The sequence below is a fragment of the Phalacrocorax aristotelis genome, chromosome 21 (assembly GCF_949628215.1).
Source record: "Phalacrocorax aristotelis chromosome 21, bGulAri2.1, whole genome shotgun sequence".
NCBI classification, from domain to species: domain Eukaryota; kingdom Metazoa; phylum Chordata; class Aves; order Suliformes; family Phalacrocoracidae; genus Phalacrocorax; species Phalacrocorax aristotelis.
In genome coordinates this window covers 7,434,143-7,456,934 of record NC_134296.1, presented here as the reverse complement: position 1 = coordinate 7,456,934, position 22,792 = coordinate 7,434,143, and the positions used below count along the sequence as shown (strand labels likewise).

Genomic DNA, 22,792 nt, shown 5'->3' with positions numbered 1-22,792 from the left:
AAGGGCAAGAGAACCTCCTGCTCAGAGAGATGTTTGCATAAATATCGCTTTTGAGCTTCTTGGGAAGCTTAGATGAGAGATTTTCCATTTGTGAAGAACTTCATTTAATACCAGACTATCCAAAAATACTAATTGAATTTACTTTAAAGCTATCAGCTACTGCTTCTGCTCTGAGCAAGTGTAAGTTAACGCATTAACAAAAGCCCTCTTTCTATATCAAAGGTCTGCACTGAGGATTAAGACCTGAATTCCAGGTTAGCCCTTAACGACACGCACACAGAAAACCTCCCCTTTAGCTAGAGACTACATCCTGCTAGAGCAAGACAGAAATAATGACCTTACCGGATTCAATAATTTTAAAAAAAATCAGATAGAGATTGAATTCTAGTCATGGAATTTGCCCGCAGGTAAAATTATTTTTAATCTGTTCCAAGATAAAAGAGTAAATCTATTTCTGCCTACTAGCATTCTCTTACATATGTACACAAAGGGGGGTGGGGGGTTAAACTGATCTGGGGCTAGAATCCATCTCTGCTTTTTGGATTTTCCCCCTTGCCAATGAGCCGGGAGCCGTCCCCTCCTCACCGGTGGGGAACGCTCCGAGCCACCGCCCAGGTCTGGAGGTCCGAGCCCCCCACGCTCGCAGCGAGGCAGCCTTCGCTGCAGCAAACCTGCCACAGAGAGCCATCGGCACAAGGGGCTGCTCCTCCTCCAGACCCTTCCTACCTTTCGAGCACAGACCAGAGCCGCAATCCAGCAACGGACAGAGGTGACAGTCCTCGCCGCGTTCACACACATTTCACCTTTGGCGAGGCTCTGCTGGGCTCAGCCCTCGGCTACGCCAGGCAAACAGAGGCGGAGGCGGCTCCAAGCCCGCAGCGGCCCCGTGCTCACCCGCTGCTCCGGTGCGTCTTACCCAGCTCCCACCTGGCCAAGCCTTACCCCGGCACTGTGGGTCAGGCATTATCTCCAGCAAGGGCCTCTAACCTTGCGTTTCTCGACAAGCAGACCAGAAGCACAGCCCCAGGTCCGTCCTGGGTCTCCACCCTGGCTTGAGAGGCGAGCGGGAGCGTACGGAGGCAAAGCGGGGCCAGTTCTGAAGGGACGAGATTTGCTGCAGAAAGCCTTCGTCGCCTCTTCAGTGATTTTTCAGCTATTTTTATCTTCAGTATAATAATTAAGCAGCAGGAAAAAAGGGCTTACAAGAAGTAGAGCCTTTCACTTTTATCTTCAACATTTTGTCTGTCTCAGTAGAAGTTCCACCAGGGAGGAGAGAGCCACCCCTCCAGCAATGCCATCGGCATAGAAGGAGAAACTCACCCCTGTACAGGTCACAGCCAAAGTGCTGCATGAAGCCACCAGGCTTCGGAAGGAGAGGCAACCCCCCACCAAAAAAAAAGGAGGGGGGGGGGGAAAATCAATCAAATCCTTATCGCCAGGTCAGAGGTCTAGAGCCACATTTGAGAAAAGGGGAGGCCGGGGAACGGCAGCCTGCGGGACACACGAGAGCCCATTTCCGAAGCCATGCTCATGCCCTGCTCCGGCTGTGCACACAGGGGGCTTCATCCCCCCCAGCCCGCGATGCTGCCCCAGCCCGAGCGCATTGCACGGGGGGAAGCTCCTGCCGCCGACAGACAGGGCCTCCCAGCACACCGAGGTGAGCGAAGGGACCCAGCAACCCCCCGGCAGGAGCCCAGCGTGGCTTTGCCAGCACAGAGGAGGCTTTTGCCCCCCATCGCCGGACCCCTGAGAGCCGTGGGGGTGCACAGGTACCTCCTTCCCCCCACCCTAATCAAGAGTTAGCTGCGGCTGCCGTCCCGGCTCTGCCGCCTATTTCCCTGAGCGTGCTTCAATCAAACCCCAAATGGAAAACAAACACAGGCTTCCTTCCAGAAAAGGGAATTCACTGAGGAGACGAGGTTTGCATCTAGAACAACAGCAATTTCCTCCCACAGCAAGAAAATACAAAACACAGGTTCAAGAAAAGAAGCAGCAGCAAAGCCCTTACTACAGCCTCTGGTTCCTCCCTCTCTCCTGTGTCCTTGCAGCGTCCCCCCACCAGCCGTGAGCATCCCACCACAGCCCGGGCCGCTCCCGCTGCCTGTGGGAGGCCAGACCCCCACTGCCCAGCCACTCGGGAGGCCCGAGAGCCACGGGCGCCTGGGGTCCCTTCGCCCAACACCTTCTGTACTTTCTTTTACCCACAAACACTTTAGTGTCTAATTCAAAAGACATCCAAAGCTCTCCAAGCACTGCAGCAGAAGTATGTAAATCTTTATATAGATCTGAAACTCGGGACTAACCTCGCAGACACGGGTCCGTGGCCTCCAGCCACCGGCACGACGGGCGAGCGCGGTGCTGCGCACGGGGTCCTTACGGCACGAGGCAGAAGGAAGCCACAGCTCTGTAAATCTAATACGCCACACAGGCACCTTAATGCGAATGAACTCTTCATCCAGACCGTCTGGGCCACGGCTGCCCAGCCCTCGCTGCCTGGATCTGCGGGGAATCTCTGCCACAAGGGTGGGAAAGCTCCTTCCCTGGCCACAGGGATGCCCAGAGGAGCAGCCTCAGAGGTGGTAGCCTCAGCCTTTTATCACCTCCCTTGCCAGCCCAGGCCACACTGATTGATGCTGTAACATAACGATCTCACATGGTGAGCAGCTTACAGCAGGCAGGTGAGCTTAAAAGAAAGAAAAAGAAAAAGCAAGGCTCCTGGCTCTTACTGGCCATCCTTGCCACGCTCTGCTGTACGTCTGTGGGAAACACCGGCACGTGGGAGCAGCTGTTTTCTACTCCAGTTTGCCCAAAACCAAGCAACCGAAGCGCAGGCCTTGGGTGGAGGAAACGCCATTGCTTCTGATGCAGAAGCTTCTTTACACCCCATACATTGATCAGCTGAACAAGGACAATCTCCCTGTCCCCGTATCTAATAATAATAATAAAATAATAAAAAGGAATCAGGATAGTACAGGATTCATTTCCCAGACAGTAGCTAGGCAGGCTGTATATTGCGTTATGGCTGTTGACTTGATTTAAAATGCACTCTTAAAAAATGAAAGAACAACTCCTTGAATTCACAGTAAACCTATAGTTCCACAGATCTGATTTACTGGTTATGAGCCACCAAGAAACTGCAATAGCAATTTATTGTACTGTTGACTCTAGCAGCAAAACCTTCAGCATCACTCCAGCTCTGGTAACCATTCCAAACCTGATAGTTTAACATTAATCATTTCTTTCAGGTTGGTCTGGAGGGTTTTTTTTTTTGCTTTTCCTTAATTGGTCTCTCAGCTTCCAGGAGATAACGATGATTGCTTGGACGGTGCCTGGTTAACCCAATGTGTGTGAGACCAAAGGAGTGCAGCTGGCTTGTGCTTTGCTCAGTTCAGAGCTTTTTAGCCTCAGTTGACTCATAATTGCAAGAACTCCCAACCGGCCGGAGGCAGATCATTGCAAAGAAAGTTGCTGCAGAGCAGTTGGATAAAGAACAACGTGTAAAGTCCTGCCTGGACTGTAAGACACTAAAGCACTAGCAGCGAAGAGTACAGCAAAGCAGCAAAGAATTCATATGCTTTTACAGAGCTTCCAGCTTTAAGCCAATTATCCTAATTTCCCTCTCCTTGATGTCGCCCTGTTCTAACTCCCTTGCCTTCGGCGACCATACCACGGCACCCCACCGCCCGCAGTACCAGCAAGAGGCGCGTCAGGCCTGTTGCACGGGTGGCACCATTCTCTTGGAGGCATAACTAGAGGCAAATCACAGGCAGCATTGGCTCACAAGCAGGCCCGGAACACCCAGGCACACCAATTCATTTCTGTGCTAATTGATCCATCAGCATTGCCTTCTTGCCACTAACACACCTCTCTACCTGCTCCTGAACAGCCCCGTGTCCTCCGCGCGCCCAGGCTCTGCTTTCCACCCTCCCCTACCTGCCCTGGGCGACACTCCGCTCTCATCTGCGATCAGGAATGTTAACACGAGGCTCTCATTACTTAGTGTTTGGATGCTGATAACGTGGAATATGGCCAATTAAGCACAATCCCTGATGAGCTGTTGCAGAGAGCAGCATCGCAAACCAGCACTGCTGCTTCACTCACCGTGAGACGGGAAGAGCGAGACACGGTACGCACCGGGGAGAGGCAGAGGACGGGGGACGATAAATCAAAGCCCTGATTCAGTATCACTACTGTCCTTCAAGGGTTTTTTTCCCTCTACTATCATGTGTGATCTTTTCTTGATTCATTAAGGTCAGCTGAGCAGAAAATTTTGCAGCTGCTGGCTAGCTAGCAGAGCTGCTGGACACCATCCATGGCTCCTTCCTCTTCCCTTTTGGAAAGAAGTGGCAGAATGCAGCTGCCTGTGAGGCTTTATTTCAGGTTGGAAAATCTCCAAGCATAGAGGGGGAAAAAACTGAGCACGCTGTAAATCAGAGATGGCCTTGAACCAAATCCCCTGGTTCCCAAGTACCAACAGGCAGTGAGAGGTTGCAGACCGCGGCAGGGACGCAGACTGTCCATCAAACACCCATGTCTCGGACGGACGGATGGGTCTGAGAACCACACGAGGATGCCAACGGTACCCCTGTAAATCCTGCCGTGTGCCCCAAAGGGGAGCTGATGCAACCTCCGGTCATCCTAAATAAACCCCCAACCCTTAACATCTCCCTGTGTTGAACCTTCTGCAAAAGGTGCTTGAAAATTAGTCACTTTTTCCTTCCGGATTTTTTAGGCCAGTTACAAGATCCCCTTAAAAACTCCCAAAGGACGCTGAGAGGATTCAGGGTTTCTTTGTTTACAAATCTCGATAAAACATTCCAGATACTGGTTCTGCAAAAAACTAAGGCAGAACTGTGTTATGAAAGACCATTTAGTATGGTCTTTCGTATAATATTATATGTCATCAATCGCATCATCATCTGTCATCAACATGTCACAATAATACAATAGTTCCAGATTTAACAGTCTAGTTTTCCGCATAAGAAATCCTGCAAAATTTTGATCCAAATCCAACTTTTGGCAGTTTTTCCTGTATCAGAATAAATTTTTCACCAGAATTAGCTTAGCCCTAGCAAAGAGCATTTCTGCCCCTAAAGCAGACACTGCGTTTCCCAGTGATAAAATGTATACGTGAGAGAGAGACGCGAGCGAGCCAGATACGTGAACTCCTTACCTCGCCACACCTGCAGCGTGAAGGCACCCGGCTTCAAGAGAGTGGTAGATATTTTTAATTGTATTTTTAGGACGGGATAGGGAGCGCCTTGTGCCTTCCTTCATCTATTCGTTTCCAGGACCTGTTCTGCGCATTTGTGCTCCATGATAGGAAGCCCATGAGGAATTGCGGAGGGTGGTCAGCTGGAGGGACGGGAGGGTAGACAGACCGACAAACGTACAAGCAGAGCATTCTCTATTCTTCTACACAACTTATTTCCTTCGGGAATCATATAGCCATTTATAAATATTTATCCATTCCCATAATATACTTTCGGTCAGTAAATATTATTATACTCCTCCTTTGGACGGAAACGAGGAACACAGCTTCACGTAGCCACGTAGCCACGGTCTGAGGGAGTTTCTGAGAGGAGCAGAGATCCACCTAAGCAGCTGTGTTTTCCAGGCTGGTTCAATCACCAGACCACATCTATAATTTTAAGGTTACAAAGACTGACTCTTTCGCATAATCATATTAATGATCTTTCTTTAATCTATGCAGGCATTTTCACAAGCTTGGCTCCAGAGCAAGGAAACTGTTGGCACAATCTATAGGACATAATCAGACTACAAAGCTAGAATGTTATGGCACGCTGTAATTTCAAGCAACCAAGCTAGCTTTATTACCGCAACTGTCATTACAGAATGCTTATACAGCATGGCCGCGGAGTCAATGGGGTATTTAGATGCAGAATTAATGCAGGACAGCACCCAGTGTAAAGAAAAACACAATAAATAAAATACACTGTGGAGGCAAAGGATATAAATACAGAAGAAAATGGCAGAGAAAAAAACCCAAGCGAACTATATGTGATATCGATATTTACCCACGCATAGCTTATTCCAGGGGTTTCTCTGCACATACGGCTTGTCTCAGCACCGGCAGGTTCTACTGTTCAGTAACAGAATGAGAAAAAGTTGTTCAAAAAGTTTTAATAAAGCCTATAATTGGCGCAGTAGGACCTAAGGAGATATTCCTAGAAAGAGGGAGAAAGGGGAGGGCAGAAAGCGCAGAAGAGAAAGAGAGGAAGACAGAGAGAGTTAAGGAGAGAAAAAGAGAGACAGAAGCAAAGAAAAAGATAAATAAAAAGACAAGGAGAAGAGGGAATATTTTCACATCAGACTATGTGCAGCTAGCTTGCTTTTGACTTTCACACTCTATTTAAAAATACAAAATTGGGAGCATTGAAAAAGAGCTCCCAAATTAGCTTTTTAATAGAGATCGGAAGTTAAAAGGGGCCGAGTCATGGGGGAAAAGCTATTGAGAATCACAGCCAGGCCAGAGCCAGCAGAGAGCGAGGCCAGAGCTCGCCCGCCTGAGGGAGGGGGGTCAGCAAGTTTTGGGAAGGGACGACGTTGTAAGTCACAGAAATGTCTGGTTTGTGGTTCTGCTTTCTTCTGAGCATCTGCGAGAGGAAAAGAGCAAGTGGAGCTGTAGGAAGCACGCTAAGGAGGAAGGCAGTTCTGACGGCAACTAATAGGGACGGATCCTGGATGCTTTGATTTGCCTCAGTTCCTGCAGGAAAGTTTCTCAGGGAAGTTTTAGGCTCCCCTTTGCACACAGCTGCTCGGGTGTCCAGCGCACAGCCGCCAGCGCCCCTGAGGCAAAGGCCACATGGGCTGCCCTTGCACCACCTCATTAGCCAGTCTGCAGGCATCGTGATGGAGCCGACAAATGGTACCGGGGGAAAAACTCTTTTGGGGCAGGATTACCCGGGACCCGACATTCACAAATTAGTATTGTTTTTTACTAATTGAATTGAATTATCAGTGTTTGGACAACATTAAGGCACAGAACCAGGCTGAACAGGGTTCTGGTATTAGAGTTTCCAGTTCAGATTTCCAAACCAGAGAGTTGAAAGGTTTGGAGTTGTTCTAAATATTTTATTTTTTCACTAAGGCCTTGGTTCAAGAGCTCTCAAAGAGAGGCGCGCTGTCATACAGGCACACGACATCACCTGGAAATCGGACCCTGCTCATCACGGCTTTGCAAAGTCCCCGTTTCCCCTATTTCAAAACAAGAGAGGCGCAGCGGGTCCCCCTCCCCGCCTTCTCCCCTCCCGCTGGAAGCGGCACAACTGCAAGGAGCAGCTGCGGGGCTTCGCCAGAGGAAGACCCCCGCAGCCAGCCCGAGGAGGGTCCCGCAGCCCGGCGGCCGCCTCCCGCGGCACCTGGAGCTGCGGGAACTGCCGCACGGCGGGAGCGGGGCCGCCTCGCTCGGGGTGACACCTGCCGGCGGGGGCCGGGGGCTGCGGGGGGACCGGGGCATCCAGGGGGGCAGGGGGGACACCGGGGGGTGCGGCGGAGACCGGGGGGTCTCGGGATACGGGAGAAGGTGGCGGAGGGGGGTGGGGGGCGCCCGTGCGGGGGTCCCCCCGCAGCGGCCACGCCCCTCGGCGGAGCTGTCCGCCCGGCGGTGCTGACCGCCGCTCCCCGCCGCCCCGCGCCCGCGCACGGCGCGCGCAGCCCCGCGCCCGCCCCCGCCCCCGCGGCGCGCCGCTCCGCGCTCCCGCAGCCTCATGGCAGCGGAGGAGCCGGGCTGGCGGCGCGGCCGGGAGCGCCGGGCGAGGCGGAGGGGCGGCGAGCCCTGCCGAGGTGAGGGGGGGGGGGGGCCGCGGGGTGGGGGGGGTGGGCACACTCGGGGGGGGGAGGGTGACGCCGGGGGAGGGGGGCGAGGGGCAGGAGCGGCGCCCCCCGCTCGCTGCCGCCCCCCGCTCGCTGCCACCCCCGCGCCCTCCTCATCCTCGCCCCCTCCCTCCGCCCCCCCGTCCCCAGCCGGCGGCTGCAGCCCCTCAGCTCCCGGCCGTAGCTGCCAGCGCGGTGCGGGGCTGCGGAAGGGCGCGGGGCTATGGCGGGGCGGCCGAGCAAACCTGCTTCGCGTATGTATTTGTCTTACTTTATGGAAGTCACCAACTATCGCTGCGGCGCATCAGTCATTGCCGGGATCTGCCCGGCAGAGCAGGGCACGGCCGCTTTGCTCTGATTTGGGCTTATAGTTATTTATTTAATGGAGATTCACTGACAAGCAGATAGATGAGCAAGGATGCCGGGTCTCTGAGCGTGCGGAGTCCAACTTCTGACCGCAGATGAAAGAGGGATGCTGAGGTGGTGTGGAGACAGGACTGGTAAGAGCTGCCCAGGAGCAGGGCGAGCGAGACGAGCAGGACGAGGGGGACAGGCGGTGGGAAGGAAGAGGGGAGCAGGAGAGAGGAAAAGATCGGTTTAAGCTGAATTATTTATTTGTATTCCTGGATGTAGCCTCCCGCCCTGGCTGAGGTGTTGGCTGTAGGCTTGTGATGCTGGAGGAATAGCTCATTTTCTCATCCAGGAGAAGGGACCTCTCCTGCACGGTCCCTGCCTGCCCGAGAGCCGGGGACACAGAGGGAGCTCCGGGAGGGACCAGTGAAGTTCATCCCAGACTTTCCCCCCTGCATCCCCCCTTGCCACGGCTGCCACGTTAGCGTGCAGGGTCGGCTCGGGTGTATGTTTAACGACTCCATTTGCCGGTGTCTCCGTTAGCTCCCGCCGCCTTCCCTCGGTCTCGCTTTGCAGCCCGCCTCCCCGGGACCAGCGGGGTCCATCTCCCCGCTGCGGGTGCCCCAGTGGGCTCGCGGGGCCCCGGTGCCGTTGCCAGCCCGGTCAGGCAGCGAGAGCAAAGCTCCGAGCAGTACTGGAAGGGGAGGGGGCAAAGCGAGGCGAGCTCAGGCGAGAGAGGCAGGGAGAGACTCCGTCTCGGCAGTAATGAGGGAGAAGCTGTTTAGTCATCTCTCTATATATACTTTCACAACGATGATCACATTTACTGATTGCTTCTGACTGCATTTAGAGAGGGAGTCAAGAGGCAGGCAGCACAGCTCACCTTTTATCCTGCGGAGCGGCTGCTCCCCCTTCCTTCCCATTCCCCAGATTTAGCCCTACTTTTGGGTGCCGAGAGTGTCTTTCCTTGCCAGGTAAGGCATCGCTGCGAGCCGGCGAGATGGGGCTCTCTGGGCTGACTGGGAGGGAGGGGAGAAGTTTGCATGCATTTATCCTAAGCCTGTTGCTTTTGCTCCCAAATCTCTCCGACGGACTGAGGGAGTGAATGTTTTGCAGAAAGTTTTATTATCTGATGTATTGCGAAGGGGAAGGAATACGTGACTGACGGAGGATATTGAAGCTTTGGCTGACATATTTTGCTTTAAAGCAAATATATCTTTGCTGTCTGAGCCTGACCCAAGAAGGACAGGAAAGGAGAGAATGAAGGATCTCAAGGCTCTTTGCTCCCATTAGCAGTGCCTCATCGAGAACTCACAGTATGTTTGGCAGTCGTATTTTAGATCATCCCTCTCTGCTTCCAGAAAGGGAAACACTATGAGATTTTTGTTTCTGTTTTCATGAGACTATGAAGAGAGATTTATTAAGTACGGCACTGCTGCTGGGAGCTAACGTGGTAAGAATCTCTCGTTTATTTCTTGACCCTTTAGGTGAACAGAAATGACTATTCTCCAAAGTTTTCCTCCCGAGCTTTACGGACGTAGCCATGCCTGTCAGGTTTTTGTTAGAAACTGGGACGAAACCCCGGTGCCCACGAAGCGGCTGCAGCGCAGACGACCCGCGGTAGCCAGGGAGGGACTCGGATGGGTCGGGAGTCCTGGGAGCGGGACCGGGGGCTCACGCCTCAGGCTCTTCTATCAGACTTCCTTGCACCATCTCACTGACCTCATCATTATCTAAAGAAAAAAGATACTTTTCCCTACAGATGCTGACTTTTTTAAGTCAGGAGGAGACAAATTATCTTATTTCATGTACCAGGTCTTCTAAATGTCATCAGCAGGCTACCGATCGTTTGTTAACTAGTTCCTTTCAAATTGCATGCAGAAATTATGGCAATTAAATTAGAAGGATGTGTATAGCTAAATATGTGCTTGTTAGAATTAAAGTGTGTCTGTCTGCTGTGCGAGCTGAAGAGACTGTCTTGACAGTACAGTATATTTTGAGCCCAGCCAATTGCTTTCTAGCCTAAAAAGACTGGTCAGCAGTTACCAAATCCCAGGAGTGCAGAAAAGGAGGATTCTTTCCATATTTTGTAGACAAACTAGTTAGTTCCTTTTTTTTTTACTCAACTTAGTTTGTGCAGCTCTGAATCACAAATCCAGTCCTACCTCTCTTCATTTTCTGTCTCTTATTTTGGGGTGGGGAAGGTTCCAAGGACTCATGGACAAGAAAAAGCAAAACCTTTCCTCCTTCTTGGTCCTTCCTCACGGACAGACAATTTATAGCTGAAAAAGACTCTGGTTTTGCATATTTTGAGGATCAAACGGGACAGATTTAATGCAACTTTGAAAATTAAGCTGTGTGCACTAAGTCTTCTCAACCAGCTGCATCTCTGCCGCAGAGAAACGAGAACTAAACTTCCAAGGAAGACTAGCCCTCTCCTCCCCTTTTGCTTCCATCTCCTGTCCATTTCACAGCTGAGATATTTATAGCTTCCCCACATATACTGCCAGCATGGAAGGACCCATTTTATCTTTAAAAATTGATTTAAAAATGTGTAAGTCACTTATGAGTTACCAGCGCTTTATTAGAACAATTATATGGGAAGTATTTATAGTGCCTCAGCAGCTAATGTAGGTAACCTGGAATTTACAACCAAAGTTATGAAAGTACAGAAGAGACTTCTAGTGAGGTTCCCCTGAGAAATCAGGGGAGATGAGGATCCAGTGTACCGTAGCTGGTCAGGTCACCGAACGTCGCCAATCAGTCCTGGCAGAATGACTGCGGTGGTGTCGCTAATTGAAATTAAAACGCAGAGGAGACAGTTTACCAGCAGGGAGAACAGGGACGGGATGCGTGATCCGGGTCTCTTGGTTATTTGCCTGTATATATTTGGTGATTAACGAATGAAATGGTTCTCCCTTTGCTGCCCCCTGTTTTGCAGTCCTGTTCTTAACGCAGTGTTTCTTGAAAGACCTGCCACCGCTGATAAAAGCAACGGGCAGCCGTGCTGAGCCCACCGCGTCCCCGAGGGCTGCCTTCCAGCTAAAGACCGGGGCGTATTCGCAAAGTAGCGCAGAGAAAGTTTGTGGTGCGGCTCTCGGCCTCTTCCCCGCACAGACGAAGGAGCCTGGTCTCCGGGGCTCTCAGTCTGGCACTATCAACCCAATAAATTCCCTCGTCAGGGGCAGAGAAACAATAGTGCATAGTGATATTGACCAATCCTTTATAGGAAAATATTGTGGGATGTTTCCTCCAGCGCCATGTATACAAGCAAAATGTCTCCTTGGGATAAGCATCGCTATGGATTATTATATGTTTCATAATCACAAAACCTCTTCCAGCAGCAGCAAGATGCTTGCACGAGGGATTTCAATTGTCCTTTAGATAGTAAAATTGCATAGAAAGATACTCAACATTAAGGTGATGAACGTTAATGTGCCCTGAAGAGGAAGAGCATTTCTGCGAGCGGTTTAGCCATTTTCACCACAGATTGATGCCATCATTTTTTATTCAGTATTTTGATGGCCTGTTGAAATCAATAATGCTGCAGCCTTACTGGCTGGCATGGCAGCTTTCATATAATTAAAAAACTTCAGAGTAAAACTGCCTAGAAGCATACCATGTAGAGGATATAATTAGGCTTTGAGGGCCTGAGTCAGTGGAATCAATGGAATTTCCATTGATAAATCGACTCTTGATAGGGCCGCTAATGCATCTTATATGATAATGGCACCTTTCTCCAGATAATTTTATGGTAGAGTTCGAAAAACATTAGGGAAGTGAAAGCAAATACTAGCTAAAACAAAACTTAAATATTGGAAGAGCTCTGACCAGAGACCAAAAAGAAAAAGAAGGTTCATAATCAGATCCTGGTCAGAACCCCAGTAACTAATTTCAGGACAATGCTGGCTTCCAGTGGCTGAGGGACTGGACAGCTTGGGATATTTTTCATCTGAAAATCAAGAGTGCAGTGAACGTATTTCATTTCAACCCAAGAGTCCTTCAGTTCTTAGGCTACAGGACTTCTGCCTCTGTTAGCCAGGAAATAATGACGGTATCTTGCTGCTGGAAGAAAGCCGTCCAGCTTTGGGGGTTCCCTCATTCTGAAGTTCTTGGTACTCAGCTGGTAGCTTAATCCATCAGCTTTCACACCTGGGCCTCAAGCTTACTGTTGCTCATGCATTGTGGGCAAGGTTTCCCTGAAAGTCAGGATTTTCCTCCAGTCTGGCGGGGGATGTAATATTTCACAAGAGTGGAACCCATCTCTAAACAAAAAAGACCAGAAAAAAACTGCTGCTGAGGCCAGGTCTTTAATTAAAGGTGGAAGAAAACCAATGAAAACCCGAGGAGATTTTCCATTTCTTTCAACTGAAAATGTTCTTAGTGCAAGACTCATCACATATTGGCTTCTTTAACGCTGGAAGCCCAGCTCAGTCCAGTCGTGGCTTTTCATGGTGTACAATTGCACCGGGTGAACTGCGAGCTGATTTCACCGGAGTTCCCAGCTCTTTCTTGACAGCTGTAGTTAAACTGATGAGCACATGAGGCTTACACCTGGGGAATTATGGATTAGTCTTGTTTGTAAGGAAGCAAATATAAATTAGTGTGTTTATGCTACTTTTAAAATGCTTTTAATGAGGAATCATTTGCTATTCAAAATTTCAATCTATAATAATGCCATAACCCCGCTGAGCTGATTATCATGTGCCTTGTTTAACATCATTCTTCAAACGGGAGATGAGGGCGTGCCAGTTTTACACACTTGTCTACGTACCGATATCTGACTCTCTAACACAATGGGGCAAGACCCCCGCTTGACCGTGTGTTGTGTTTTTATTTTGTTCTGTATTTTAGATGGAACTGATCTGAATTCCAACAGGTCCCAGGAGCAGCCTAACTGTCTTCTCCAGTAACAAGGCCTGGGGTCATCATGGCAGCAGGAGTAGCAGCATGGTTGCCCTTTGCCAGGGCCGCCGCCATAGGATGGATGCCAGTGGCCAACTGCCCCATGCCACTGGCTCCAACAGAGAAAAACAAGAGGCAGGATGAGCTGATCATTCTCAACGTGAGTGGCAGGCGCTTCCAGACCTGGAGGACTACACTGGAGAGATACCCAGACACTCTCCTGGGCAGCACCGAGAAGGAGTTCTTCTTCAACGAAGACACTAAGGAGTACTTCTTTGACCGGGACCCTGAGGTCTTTAGATGCATCTTAAATTTTTATAGAACTGGCAAGCTGCACTACCCCAGGTACGAGTGCATCTCTGCTTACGACGAAGAGCTTGCCTTCTACGGGATCCTCCCTGAAATCATTGGGGACTGCTGCTATGAAGAATACAAAGACAGAAAGCGGGAAAACGCGGAGCGGTTGATGGATGACAATGACTCAGAAAACAACCAAGAAGGGTCCATGCCATCCCTGAGCTTCCGGCAGACCATGTGGCGAGCCTTCGAGAACCCCCACACCAGCACCTTAGCCTTAGTCTTTTACTATGTCACCGGTTTCTTTATTGCTGTCTCTGTGATCACTAATGTCGTGGAAACTGTCCCTTGTGGCACGGTGCCTGGAAACAAGGAGCTTCCTTGTGGGGAAAGGTACGCTGTGGCCTTCTTTTGCTTGGACACAGCTTGCGTGATGATTTTCACAGTTGAGTATCTGTTGAGACTCTTTGCGGCCCCAAGTCGCTACAGATTCATTAGAAGTGTGATGAGCATCATCGACGTGGTGGCCATCATGCCATACTACATCGGCTTGGTGATGACCAACAACGAGGACGTCAGCGGAGCCTTTGTGACACTAAGGGTGTTCAGGGTTTTCAGGATTTTCAAGTTCTCTCGCCATTCCCAAGGCTTAAGAATCTTGGGCTACACTTTGAAGAGCTGTGCCTCCGAGCTTGGCTTTCTCCTCTTTTCCCTCACTATGGCAATCATCATCTTTGCAACTGTGATGTTTTATGCAGAGAAAGGGTCCTCGGCAAGCAAATTCACCAGCATTCCTGCTTCCTTTTGGTACACTATTGTAACCATGACAACACTGGGGTGAGTATTACTCTTTCTTTTACTGAGCAGCAGGCAAGCATGTACTGGGAGCTTGACTTCAGTTACTCCTAAACGTTTTCCTGGGTGCATGTTTGAAAAGGTGCTGAAACTGTTAAGGGCTTGACTGTTTTTTGCCTTACAACTTCTGCAGTTTATGCTTATGTGCGGTTGTATAAACCAGAAAACGCACTTACACCCACCTGGCAAATGCTTGGCGCAATGGTAAATGCCTGCAGGAGGAGCAAGGCTGCGGAGTAGCAGGTCCTGGTTCACACTCCTCCTGCAGGGGAGAAAAGCTGACGTGAGAGAAGAGTGGCATGAGTGCAAGGGAGCTGGCAACTAGAGCTTATGGGTTTTTCAGACATTCTTTCGAGCCACAGATTTTATACAAGCTTGCTGATGTATATGTTGTCTCTTTTCGCGATGTCGGTCATTGTTTCTTCACTTGACGTGCCAAGAATTATAGAATTGCTGAATTCAAATGGATATGGTGGGCTGCCGTACTCCTGAAAATACCCAGTGATCTCCAGGAGATGATCTGTTTCTTACTTAATTGAGCAGGATACGGGCTTCTTGTCTGTGTTTACTTGTGAGTTTACGAAAAAATACGAGTATGCTAGAATTTCAAACACTCCCATGGACAGGTACAAAGATAATGATGTCGAAGCACGGGAAATGTAGCCTGGAGGACGCTTTTCCCCCTTATATTTCATTTCTGTCCTACAGATGTTTCTGCTGAGATTATAGATTTGAGCTTCTGCGGCTCTGAACTAAAACCTTTGTAAGCAGAATGACCAAGCCCTCACCCCGCTGGGGTTATGTAAAAGAAAGCAGGCATCACAGGCTGCTGCTTCAGGCGGTCACAAAGTCATGATCAAATGCAATCTCTTAATTCCACACTTCAGAGCAATATACTAAGTTTATAGTTACTTGGCAAAGAGTTTTCCCACTGGAGAGTTCACACAGTTTAACATTCAGATGTAGACAATTCTCATTCTTGTAACAGAGTGACCACTTTTTCTCTAAACTGCTTTTGATTTTAAACACTCCTCTGTGCCTATTATACATGAACAGGCTCACAGTAGCACTTTTAAATTATTAAAGTCATAATTCAGCTGTCAGAAAGGCACAGAACCTGAGCATATGACAACTGCAAGTCTGAATTTCTTCTTTAAGTGAAAATGTAGAACTTGTTCATCGAGTCACCAAAAAATCTCTTTTTCCTCCTTTTCTAACATCTAAGCAAAGTTTGCAAGTTTGTGTGGCAAAAGCTAAGGTCCTTATGCTGGAAAAAAAGTCTGTGCTTGCTTAGAAAGTGAATCTGGGCTTGAGATCCCAGCACTCCCCCACCCTGTGGCTCAGCTTTCCGTATTCTGACTGGTCCATAGCGGTCGGTTCTCACCATCGTATCAGAGCAGCATCAGAGGGACGCCTGTCCTGGGTGGCTTCTTCGTGCGTTGTCTCCACAAGGGGGAAATGCATGAAAACACAGTTCTGTTGTCAGATTTCTGCTTAATAACGATTGCACCTACCTTTCTATGTACACATGCTCGTGCACACCCACATGTACGTTGCTATACCTTTGTGACAGGGAAGTTGGGGTCAAGGCAACATTCAGTGCTGCTGGGGCCAAACCTTCCTGTGAAATACATGCAGAACGTGCTGTCACGCACTAAGTCTCTGTTCCCGTCAGTGCAGTGACTTGGTCTTGTTCTCCTTCCCTTCCTTTCCGAACCCATGGATAGACAAACCAGAGTGCTCCTGAGGACTTTAAAGTGTTCTCAATCTGTTGTAATCACAGAAATTATAGGCGAATGAGTGCCTTTAATGAGTTGACAAGAATTTAAAAAATTATACATTCAAACACAGGTTTGTGAGAGTTCATTGGAAAGGGACCTATCAAATGCTGTCAAAGCTTTAAAGCTTAAACTTCTAGTATTACTGATTTGGGATTTTTGCTGCAGGATTTTAAATAAAATAGGCGTCTCTAGCAAATAGGCTATCAGCTAAGTTTAGCGTCATATCGCAGACTTACAAGAAACTCAGAAACCTCGGTAATTGCAGACCCCGAAGGGCCCCTGTGCTCTCTGACAATGCCTACCTGCCTACGACCGCCTTCAGCACGTACCTGGCGTTTCCTTATCCAAGCACCCAAAGTCGCACACTCCCCACTGGCTTGCCCAAAACCTCTGCTAGAAAGAGAAGTTGCTACTGGGAGCCATAAAAGCCTAATTCCTGCCAGACCAGCTCCGCAGAGCCCTGGCCTCGGAGAGGCACCTCCCGGGGTCACTGGAGGAGCTGGTCGGGGCGGCGGCGGGGTCCCGGGTGCAGGGACAGCGCTGGTGGAGCGAGGTGCCGGCAGTGCCAGCACCAGCCCTTGGCTCATGCAACAGCTCTTGCCCACGGCTTGGTGTCACAGCACAGAAATTCACGAGCTCTAGAAATGAAACTTTTGGCGCCGGGTCCTTCCCACCTTCCTGGCTCCCACGGCGTGGTGTGGGTGGTCAGCGTCCCCTGGCCCCCGTCGTTTCCCCATGAAACCTTTCAGTGCTGACACATTGGCATTTTCATACAATATTTCATATACATCTCTCTTCAGAAGTCGTTTCAATATGTTTGGAAGGATCTTGTTGCTAATGAGAGTACTGGCAATCCCTATCGCACAGACATTGCCAAAAATGCAGCCGAGGTCTCTAATGTGCTTCTTAATACACCAGGCTTTGCCTGGTTAGCGGTTGCCAGTTCACCGCTTGCATTTCAGCAGCACTCAGAGCTTTTCTAAATATCCTAAATGTTTTCTGCCATTTACCCTTAAAAATTCAGCCAGCATTTACAAAAGGAATTATAAAGCACAATGCTTTTTAACTCAAATCTATGCACATACGTAAGTCTTTTTTGTTTCGAACACCAAAACATTTAAATCCATCTAAGGGAACATTTCCCTGACACTGGAATTCCACCACAGCTTGTGACAGAGTGCTTTACAAAAGTGATTTGGAACATGCAGGATAACTTTTCCCATGTTATTAAGGTATTAAAAATTAGCTCAATTTATATAAACAGGGAAGATTACTCACAGCAAACAAACAAGGCTAGCACTAGGGAACCATTAACTCTCCTACCGTACCGTCCGTCAGCTGCTGTTATTCCAGACTCCTAAGTGTCTTTAGGGTACAACTGAATTTCCAGACTGACCCATAAATGAAAAGCAATAAAAATGCATTTCTTCTTGAAGGTGAAGCACTGCATGAAATAGAGTAAGTGCTGCCTTTGGTGGGGTTACTATGCAAATCGGTTTTGAGAAATCCAGGACGACATGCAAGCTCCTTAGGTAGTTAACAACCCGAGGAGACAGGTACAACAGTTCTTCTGGAATGGGAAACAAAGAAAAGGAATTAAATTATACTGACCCTGCATCTCTGATCCCTCTGCTGTGCTCATCATCCCTGGTTTAACAGAGGCAGTTTTTAATTTAGCATGATTTAAATTTTGCTCAGGAGGTTTTATAATGAAAGCATTATTCTTGGGTGCATCTTAAATCAATCTGAATTACTGAAACAACTATTCAAAATTAATTCAAAATCAGCTATCCAATTCGTGCAGAAACATTTTTCTCAAGAGGCCAACAGCTACCCGTCTTCTCTCTTGCCCTCGTCTAAACCACCAAAACAATAAATATTAGCTTTGCCAGCACCCTCTCTGTGTTCTGCAGGAGGTTTTGACCCCCAGGACCCTCCACCTCCGAAACACAAGCGCTGCCGAGGAGGACGGTGCTGGCTCCCGTTGTCAGCATTCACGCGCCTCTCTTTTTAGCCGACTTGATACGCAATAGCCTTCAGTTTTACACCTCTATAGAGACAGTTTAATTATCATAAATTTTGTTTACCTTGTTACCAGCGCGTAGGGTTTATTTACTTTTAAATAGCGCTTGGTTGCTGACGGGGCAGCCTCGGTTGCTCTGCCCATCAGCATCCATCGCAACCACGGCCGCGGCGCGAGACCTCTCTCACGCAACTAAACCCCACACCATTTTTGCCCAGAGCGCATATTTTTCCAAGCTTTTTATAGCTGTTTTCATTTCACCTGACAAGAGCAGTATGTTTCAGACTCTCGGGCAGCGTCTGCGACCTGCGGCGTAGGCAGCAAATCATAGTTGTGAAAACGTAAGTGCCTGCACCATGCCGGGGCACGGCGGGGCTCCCGAGGGCCCTGCACAGCATCGCGGCCGTGCCCCGGCCCGGGGGATGCCAGAGCCGAGCACCCGCACCTAGAGCAGGGGGTGCCAGCACCCCCATCCCCACCCGGCCGGGAGCAGGCTGGCACAGAGAAGGGTGAAAACCCTGCGGAGTATCCTGGAGGGAATCGGCACTGAGACCTTTAGGCCATTTGTGTCGAGAAACCAGCAGTGGCGCAGACCCAGGAACGGAGGTCGTTGATGGGTTTTGTTCTGATCCGAGCTTAGGGGTATGCTGTGTGTTCAGCCTAACGAAGGCTGAGCCCCCACAGCTCGCTGCCCTCGGGGTGGCTCTAGGAGAATCTATCGTCTGTCTGACTGTCTCCCTTACAATTTGCAGGAGCATAATGGTTTCGAGATCGCTCTCCCTCTTTCAGATTCGGCTGCACTGGTCAATGAGTTTGAAAGATACACATCAGTGCACTTGGACAACACAACCCCATCTATTTAATTCATTTAAGGAACCGGGTTAACGCTAGGAAGTCAATAGAACAGATGTGCTGGCCTGGTTATGTCAACAGCCTGATCTGGAGCAAGATCGGAAATTTCTTGCAGTGTTTATTAGCTGGGTGCTTAGAGAGCAGGGATCTGAGGGGTGGGGGTCTGTTCTGCCTTGTCTCGGTTCACGCTGGTGCCCTGTAGTTCTGCAAAATGTGGGTCAGAGAGAGCGCGGGAGGACTGACATCCCATCAACCCCGCTGAAAGAAACATCGTTCTTTGTTTCGCTTATTCCGTGGGCTTTCTTTTTTATTGGTATTCCATCACGGACAAGAAAGGGGATGAAATTTAAGTAGTGAAATAGCATGTGAAATACTTGCCGCCAAACTGTTGACAGCTGGACTAGCACAAACTTATTGAACACTGACCACGTTTCTTGCAAACGCTGCCAGCTACCGCGCGAACAGAGATCTCCTCGCAGTTATTTCTCCAATGCAAAGTACTGAAACCACTCAAGCTGATAGTAACCTTCATTCACCCTCCTTCATGCAAACTAAGAGGAGTTTGCAAAGTAAGGAAAATAATAAATCATCTCTGGAGCGCTGCCATTCCCGGCTTCTCCGGAAAGATTGCTGTTTGGCCCGGTAATCATATTGTGTGTGTCAGTACTTCGGTAACTGCCATTAAACGGCATCAGAAAAATTGCTTTAATAGAAATGCTACTTTGCATATTTAACTTCGATGGAAAGATGGATGAGAGCTGGGATATTTCCTTTGTAACGCCAAGCGCTAACATTTCACCGCTCTCACCATTTCCCACACAGTCAACAATTCTTATATCCACAGGCCAAAGAGCTGCGTGATTTTAATATACAGAAAGTCAAATCAAACACTGAATTGATGGAGCTACACAAAGAAGCCATTTTCTTGAGCTTTCATTCTCTTGACTCCAGCTTCATCTTATATGAAATGTGTATCAATTTTCTTCTCCTAATGGATTTACAGATATTGTGTGCGAAATGTCTTTGCATCAGAAACTACAGAAGGAACCTTTTCCCTTCACTATCTTGATGTAAATCTCAGGCAAGCGTCTCATTTTTGAGTTATTTGTACTTGCCAGAACCCCAGAAGTATTAAAATACCTTTATTCATTCTCAGAGCAAGCAGAATTCACTGGATTTTTCTCCTAAAAAAAATTAAATTTACCTGTCCTTAGGCTTTTTGTGGCTTTGGATATTTGTAATGATCGCACGTACGTGCAAACACACCGTCTTTAATGTGCAAGGCAAAATAACTTTCCTTTAAGGTAAATTCGTTGTGTGAGAAGTGAATTATTTTGAATAAGGCCAAGTAACGGTACTGGCTAAAATTATAACGTGACTGCTAAATTTACCAGTGGAAACCTTGGCAGAGATGCATCTATAGCAACTGATTTAAGACATCTTTCTAAGCTCCTCTTCCTTTTTTCCCCCTTCCTTTCTAGCCTGCATCACAGTAAGTGCCTGAGAAATACAGTTTAAAGATAGCATTGTATTTTCATTGGACATGAAGGGAAGTGATTGGCTTGCTGACTGGATCGGGGCTATTTTTAGTCTCATAAAATGATAATTTCATAACAGCACTGACCCAGTAAAAGTAATTAGTTTACAGAGATCAGCTGAAAATAAGGGACAGAGTCGCCACTGTCAGTCGGAAAGCAGGGAAAGGGGGAGTGAAGTTAAAGGCCCTGCAACAAATCACCCAAAACCAATTACGCCTCTTCGCTGACTACAGCCCGTACAGTCCGCATCAGTTTTCAGCGTGAGTTGCGGGTGGAGGCAAGCACAGAGGGAGTTCCTGAGCGACCCATGGCCCTGCAGCCGCTCCGGCCGGAGGTTAATCCCCTACCCAGTCGGCTGCCCTCGCTCCTTACGGCCGACGGCTGCACGTCACGTCCTTTCCTCGGCTTTAGCAGATTTAGCACGGGGCGCCTAAAGTACGACACAAAACTCCTGCCCCACTTTAATATTAGGAAAGCAATATGAGACATTTTTATTGCAATTTCTTAAGGGGTCCGTGCATTCTGGGTGGCTGAGGCCAGAACGTGGGAGTACCTGTGACCCGAAGCAGCGTAGCTCTGGGCTGCAGGGGGGCGTCCCGGGCACTGTAGTGGGACCACCTCATTAAAAAAAAGAAAAACAAACTACAAAAATGTGTAAGATAAACAGAGAAACCTTTCTCAGCTTAGCATCAGCCAGCATTCTTCCCTGCCACCCATCTCGCTTAGAGCTGGACTTGAATCTCGGGTACCACGGCACTCCAGGGAACGTCGATGCTGGAATGCAGCATGGCTCCAGCAGAAACCACGTACTGTTTGAGTTTAAGGCAGGCCGTGCCTTCCCACCCCTCGCTCCAGCCCACGCAGGCGACGACAGAGCTGCCAAAGCGCGTTACCAGGGGACATAGCAGGTTTCTTTGTTTTTAATGCAGCACGAGCCTCAGAAACGGCCATACCCGAACGCAGCAGCTACTCTTCGCGCTGCCCAGGGAAGCTCGCCGGCCGCGTGGTTTCCGCATGACTCTGGCAGCCAGAGGAGCCGCGGGACGGCCCCGGCTGCCTCGCACGGCTCACCAAAGGGTGCTGGCGGCCGCCGCGGTACCCCACGGCGAGCATCCCGGCTCAGTAGAAGTTGAAGAGGAAAAGAGCTACAATTAGGTCATTTATCCATCGCCCTCCCATTCTCGCTGCTTCGACTTCCAGCACAGAAATTTCTTTTCTGTCAAATTCCACCACATCCACTGTGAATTTATTAATATTTTCCTTCGGCACAGGCAGACTGCCGGATGTTTTTCCTGCAGACCAGGAAGACAGGCAGGGTTCAGCCAAGCTCTGCCTTCTCTTGGACAGGTAAATGCCTGCAGAAACAGATTGTGCCTATTTAACTATTTACCACTGCTACATTAGAGCACATTCAAGGGCTGTAATTCACCTCTTAAAGTTACAAGTAAGTGCAGAAGAGTTATTTTAAAATCAATATCTAACAGAATGCCATTGTTCCAACATTAAAACCTGCTGGGAAATTACTAGGAGGCATGTGGCAAGTCAAATCACTGCCTGCCAGAGGAGGAAACAATTCATTACTCCTTTAAAAGGTGCGAGTCTTTACCGGCTTTTCGTTCTGGTTTGCAGCCTCAGAAATGACACTGGAGCATCTGGCTCTTTCCTTCCCTCTTTCTTTCGTGATTTCACCCTTTTGTTCTGGCTCTACATTGTGGACTTCTCCTTACTCTCTGCACGGGGCCGTGAGGGGTTTGGGTCTGGGGACGAGCGCTGCGATGGCATTGTCACTGCTGCCGCTCCTCCCGATGGAGGGTGGCACTTTGCACATGAATTATCTCTCACCTACAAAAGCATCCGCAACAACAACAGAAGTGAAACGGGCAGCCGCTCAAAGTCATTTTCCGAGCAGGCTCTTCTCCGCTCGGGTTCAGGAGAGCCATTGAGCAGATCGCCTGGGGAAGCCTCCTGCTTTAATCTTGGCCTGCCATCTGCAGCAAAATTAAAACACAGATCAGCTTTAGCTTTTTGCCTCCAGGACTTTGCGAAATTTGGATGATGCACGTCCCCAGAAAGCCCTTGAGAAGGATTGTTTGCGTCTAAAGAGAGTAGTCCTGTGGAACCAGGCTACGGGCCCCTGAAACCTGAAACAGAGATGCAGAGGTCTCAGGGCAGCTCTGCAGCAGAGTCTCCTAATAACAAGGTCAAATAATTCAAGTGATATGTCTTGCGCGCCTGGAAGGAAGCAGCTGCTGTTACTGAACGTGCACCACGTACGGGTTTGCCGAACACTCATGCGGCAGCACTGCAGAAATGACGCCCCGGCCCCCGCAAACCTGGCCCAAGCAGGCGGGAGC

At 49.2% G+C, this 22,792-nt stretch overlaps 1 protein-coding gene and 1 long non-coding RNA gene across 2 annotated transcripts in view; one reads left to right on the top strand and one right to left on the bottom strand.

The window, feature by feature from the left end:
• LOC142067085 (uncharacterized) overlaps nt 1-22,792 on the bottom strand; it is a 179,546-nt gene that overhangs the window by 121,391 nt on the left and 35,363 nt on the right. The gene's annotated exons all lie outside the window — the stretch shown is intronic.
• KCND3 (potassium voltage-gated channel subfamily D member 3) overlaps nt 13,046-22,792 on the top strand; it is a 123,330-nt gene continuing 113,583 nt past the window's right edge. Inside the window, exon 1 of the mRNA XM_075115346.1 lies at nt 13,046-14,226. Within this exon, the coding sequence (XP_074971447.1) occupies nt 13,118-14,226 (1,109 nt within the window). The 5' untranslated portion in view covers nt 13,046-13,117. The remainder of the gene's footprint in view (nt 14,227-22,792) is intronic.